Raw genomic sequence first — 5446 nt, forward strand, 5'->3', positions numbered from 1 at the left:
TAAAAGTGATCCGCAATTACATTCCACCGGTTGTTTAATTGGACCTTACAAACCTTATAAAAAAACTAAAAATTTCAAAATTTAAACAAGTGAATTTGATTTAATGAAGAATGTAATAATATAACAGAAGATGAAGTGAAATGGGGGGGGAGAGAGAGACAAACAAATGGGACACTCTAAAGTGCATATCATTTGGTCAACATTGAAGGACAAAAGATGATCGAACACTAGCAAAACACACAAAATCACGTTTGTGCTCTGAGGCAAGATAACGTTTCCATCATCAGCAAGCATCAGATTATAATGTCGAAAATAAACCTACGGAGCCGTTTAGCATCTGTGTACAACCAGTCACTGCAGAGGGTAAATAGCCACACTTGTGGTACTACCAGTATCCTATGAATCTCCGTGGATTAAATACTTCATGTTCAATATCAGTGATAGCAGTACTCGCTATAACCAAGCATCACACCAGCATGATTTTACCATCCTATATTCAAGGTGATCTCAAAACCAGAGGTATGTCAATAAAATATAAATGGTACATTCATCAGCAGGACATATTACAGTACATAATATGGACAAAAGTTGCATTAAAAATGCATGAATCCTTCCGTAAAGGACCCATTCGCAAAGCACTACTAAAATAAATCAAGATACTTTGATATGATTTCGATAAATAGAAGATAAATACATTTTTTGAACGCAGGAAATTACATTCCCAGCAGCTGTTTCAAAGCTATATGTACAGAGACACAGACGTGAGCATCATTCTTTGCATTAGTTGCCCAAAATCACAGCTTTTGAAGAGACTCTTCAGACAACAGAAACCAGTGTATCCACACTAAAGTCAACAAGCAACCCCTTCAGGGTCAACCATGCATGCGCAGACAGGAAAACGTGCTACATGAAACGGATTAGCCTGGGATATCTGCACTGTTGTTGCGGGTGTCATATTTATGGTGGATGATGAGCAGAACCACACCCAGGAAGAAGCAGATGGAGCCCACGGTGATGTAGGCGATGCCAAGGAAAGGGTTCTTGCCTCCCATCCAGGAGATGGTGCTCAGGATCATTCGCTTGCGACCATCAAAGCTGCGCACGGGGTAATCTGGTGATCACATGGTTAAAAGAAAAAAAAAAAAAAAACGATGGCAGCTTCTGACTCGCACACGGCTTGCACAGAACCATTCATTTTGTAAACCGTGACTCCACCAAAGTAAATAAATGATCAATTTATGGAAACGCAACGATTGTTAGTAAGTTGTTCCATTTGCTCGTCGATGGCACACAACTCAATATGGGTCACACATTTCCAGTTTAGCTCAGTAGCGTTACACCAGTTAACGTATAACTAGATATATTTACAGAAGCTGGAATACTGAGATACCTGAATAACTAGTTGAGTAAAACGCAGATCCCCTTTACCCTAAAACACGTACTGATATCAAATGAGCCACTTTAGTTATGAGCATAGTTCACATTACTAGGTTCCTTCATTAAAAAGTCGGGCACCGACAGTAAAAACACACAACTGGCCTCAGACCAGTGTCGACGGCAGACCGAGCCAAAGTGTATTTGTTTCAAATATTTACTTGTTGTTCTTTAGGTGCTTGCCAAATTAAGAATTTGTGGATTTTACTTTACAACTTATGTGATTTAAGATAATCACCAATACGCGTAGTTCTGCTCAAGCCTCTTACCCTGTGGAGCATTATGTAGGGCAATATAAGTCCTACTAGCCGGCACCACCACAGGTTAGTTCCATTCTTGATTGTACAGTAGAATGTCCGGCCCGAATTCAAAGGATACTGTAAGTGATGTCCAAGACGTATCGGCCACTTGCTAGGGTGGGGGTGCCGCTGGGCTTCTTCTGGATGATGCGATAGAGCTTGCGAAACGTGGGCAACGCAGCTGTGCGCATCCAAACGATAAAGTCCTCGTTGATGAAGCCGTTGTTCTCGGAATCTGTGTCCAACTCAAACACCGGCTTCCTCCAGTTCACCGGTTTGGATGTGTCTGAGAAAGACCAACAAAAAAGCTAGTCAGAAGGACCCCCATGTGTTTATGGGTCATAAAAAATTGTTTGATTTAAATACCTTTGAAAGCTATAGTAAGGTTGTCGTTTCCACCAGGGTTCCTGAACTTGACATGCTTGTCCGTCCACCATGCAATCCCCTTCTTGACCAAAGGAACTGCACTTTTGTTGCCATCCGAATCAATGGAAAACAGCTCCAGAGTGTCTGAAACAAACATTATGTTAAATAAGGTTCCATCGAGTTACAGCAGCTAATGAGCAATAAACCGATGCCAGAGTTTTGATATGTACAGAGCTTCTGGTCAGGTGCTCTGATGGTCAGATCACCCTTCGGTTGACCACCGATGGAGCCGTAATCCCAACTCTGGAGATGAGAAAAATGTGAAGTTGTACATCGTCTCGTACTCACCGTTAAAAAGGCTGTTAGCTATGGCTCCGCATGGAGCAATGGGCACTGCTCCACTAGTGCGGTACGGTTCGCATTCCTTGCTCGGGTTCTGGGAAAAGCCGGCAGTATTAAAAAGGATGCGAAAGGCACTGACCGACATTGAAATGGTACAACGCTTCAGAGATCATACCTTTAAAGCAGAGAGGTCGCCATTCAGCTGGCTATCGTCCCTGGACTTCACATAACGTCTGTGGTTCTGGTAGAAGTTGGACAAGCCGTAGTACATGAAGACGTTGCTCTGCAGGAGGAGAGAGATCGGGTTATTGATGGAGTATCAGTAAAAGATTCAATTTACTTGACCCAGGTGGCCTGTTGTTGATCGTCGTTTCGCCATTTACAGAACTATGCGGCTACTTCTTTCACATATAGGATCATGAATGCACTCAGATGAGATTAAATTGAATTTTACCCGAATTTTCAACAATTACAAATATGCTAAATCATGACTGGAATCTAAGCAATCCTTAGCAATGCGGGTTTGTCTTAACTGGAAACTGAAGAGCTTTTAGAAGTAATCAATATAAGCCTGCTGCATGCCCGCCTGCCCAATTTCACACTCAATGATCGATGATAATAACGTCTGTAAAACAACCTCGACTCTGCCTTTCTCTAGATTTAAAATAGATCCTAATGGACACTTAGTGTCAGCTGAGAAGCTTCTAGCTTTTATTTCTCCATCAGCTTTGAAGCCGAGGGCATGTATTATGCATCGGATCCGCCTACTGCGAGCTGGTGTTCACCTCAAATGGCTGCTCCAAGGTGAACGGCACGGAGCACACACAAGGTGTTGTGCTGTTCCAGCTGAAGTTCTGGGAACAGTTGTAGCAGGTATCGTCAGGGTCGGCACCAGTGTAATCAATCTGAAAAGAAAGAACGAGGGGTAAAAAAGCAGATGAACATATAAAGTTGACCAAAAGTCAACACATACCGTTTTACATGCATATCCACAGAGAAGCTCCTTTATTCAATAGATAAAGACAGCATTCCATTTGTATCGAAACCACTATGTTGAGGTGCTGATTCAGATTATTATTTTATTTTTTTAGGAATATCAAAAGGGGTTTCTTGGATTGTTATGTAAAGGTGTGTGCAAAATAATAGAGACACTTCAAATCCACCACATCCTCTGAATAACCGTGAAGTTCCCCAAACACCTTTTCATAATAGGTTCCATTGATCGTTAAACGCTGATGTATTAAAAATGCATCACATGGACCTGATGTCACCGCGAGCATTTTACCGTTGAAAAGACGTTTAAAACTGGTTCAAAGTTTTCTTAGACGCCTGAATTTAGACGTTGAAAATACTTTCGCTACCTCTAAAATAATTTAAGTTAGCACAAAGTAGAGGGCGGACGCCTGAAAAAACGTCTACAAATAGACGTTAAAAACAACTTTTCAACGTCGGCCATTGACGTGTTTTAAACGTCTTTTCAACGGAAAAAAAAATACTCGCCGGGTAACTTTTAAAGCTAACGTAGCTTCTAGCTAACCCATTACAAATAAACAACTGAGACGATCCTGTAACCTCAACAGCTAAAGAATGGTAAACGTTAGAAGAGAGTCCTGTACCTCGTACTCTTTGATGTTGTTGGAAGTGACGTAGAGGCCGATGCCGATGGGGATGAAGATGAGACCAATGACGAAGAAAGCGGGCAGCACGGTGCCCGCCGTCAGGATGGGCTGCCAGGCCGGTAGTCTCTGCTGTTTGAAGGCGGTGTTGTCCGGCTTTTTGCTTTTCACAACCCCGGCGCCGCCGTTATTCGACGCGCCCGGGTGGTGGCCGTCCTCCTCTTTCGCGTTGTAGCCCGACGCCATCATGGCTGCAATCCGCTTCGGGGCGAAACAATCGACTGGGAATTGACGTTAGTTGACAGCCGGTAGTTCCTCGATCCCAATCCCTCGCGGTGCACACGAGACAACACGTCAAGGCGAAGGGTAAATCTGTCTAAAGAGAGGAATTCATCGCCAATCTTACCCAGATATTGTACGCATGGTAATGTAATGGTATACACTGTAGGTCCCGTTAATCTCATCCCAGAAGAAGCCGGAAGCGTATAAGCCAATAGGATGATGAGACGTGCTGTTACGTCACTGCAAATAATAACAAGGACGCCCCTTTGAAAATAAAACAGACTCCGAAATGTATAACCTATTAGCTACTTACGATCCTGACTTTTTATTCCAAAGAATTTATAGCATTAATGATGAATTTGAGAAACTTAAAATGGAAACGAGCTACTGGAAACTGAATAATAATTGACATACATTTGTCATTACTTACTCCCTTACATACATTGAAATTACCCCGCGGAAACTTGAAAGAGTGGAATATAATTCACATTATAATTTTAAAATACATGATTATTATCCTGGACTCTCTCCATATACAAGCATAATACTTTCACTTTATCTCAAATGAAATGGAAATTTGCAAAAAAATCCCAAATATACATAAGTAGGCAATGTGCTGTTGCTTTATTACATTTGAAATAACAAATTGAGATTTCCTTGGTCAATGTGGATGGATGCCCATAGAGACAAAGAGTGATTTAATCACCTGATTTACTATGACGACACATGATTAAACATGCAAATTCTCTGGCACAATTCAGTCTCTGTCTTTGCTGGTGTTATTTGCATACACAAATAAACATGTCACACTCTCTTTTCTACGGTGGCCGAGAAGGTTCAGACAAATACAAAAGCAACAACACAAACGCAAACGCCACAACACAACACGAACGCCAAAACACAAAATACAAAAGCCACATCACAACCGCAAATGCCGCAACGCAACACGAACGGCGCAACACAACACGAAAGCGAAAACGGAAGTAGCTGCCCACGGGAGCGAGCGTATTTTGGAGGAACGCCCACGGGAGCGAGCGTATTTTGGAGGAACGGAGCTGGAGGATGCCAGATCGTTTAAGAAGTAAGTGAAACATGATTCCTTGCGGC

The 5446-nt window shown here is 42.3% G+C and overlaps 1 protein-coding gene across 1 annotated transcript; it reads right to left on the reverse strand.

The window, feature by feature from the left end:
• Window positions 1-11: 11 nt before the first annotated feature.
• Window positions 12-4547, reverse strand: LOC119227306 (cell cycle control protein 50A-like). The gene is made up of 7 exons (XM_037485988.2): window positions 4058-4547; window positions 3227-3346; window positions 2617-2724; window positions 2448-2535; window positions 2100-2243; window positions 1813-2019; window positions 12-1111 (listed from the first exon to the last, which is right to left on the reverse strand). Exons 1-7 carry the CDS (start codon window positions 4304-4306, stop codon window positions 918-920), a joined length of 1110 nt encoding a protein of 369 aa, XP_037341885.2. The 5' UTR covers window positions 4307-4547; the 3' UTR covers window positions 12-917.
• Between the last annotated feature and the right edge of the window lie 899 nt (window positions 4548-5446).

This window comes from Pungitius pungitius, chromosome 14 (assembly GCF_949316345.1).
Source record: "Pungitius pungitius chromosome 14, fPunPun2.1, whole genome shotgun sequence".
Taxonomy (NCBI): domain Eukaryota; kingdom Metazoa; phylum Chordata; class Actinopteri; order Perciformes; family Gasterosteidae; genus Pungitius; species Pungitius pungitius.

Bases quoted from the DNA above. Each gene is read 5' to 3' on its own strand.
- LOC119227306 (XM_037485988.2), bottom strand. From the start codon at position 4,306: ATGATGGCGTCGGGCTACAACGCGAAAGAGGAGGACGGCCACCACCCG. The intron at 2,725-3,226 runs GTGAACACCAGC...CTCCTCCTGCAG, and splicing joins CCTTGGAGCAGCCATTTGAG to AGCAACGTCTTCATGTACTA. The intron at 1,112-1,812 runs GTATCCTTTGAA...TGTGATCACCAG, and splicing joins CGTCTTGGACATCACTTACA to ATTACCCCGTGCGCAGCTTT.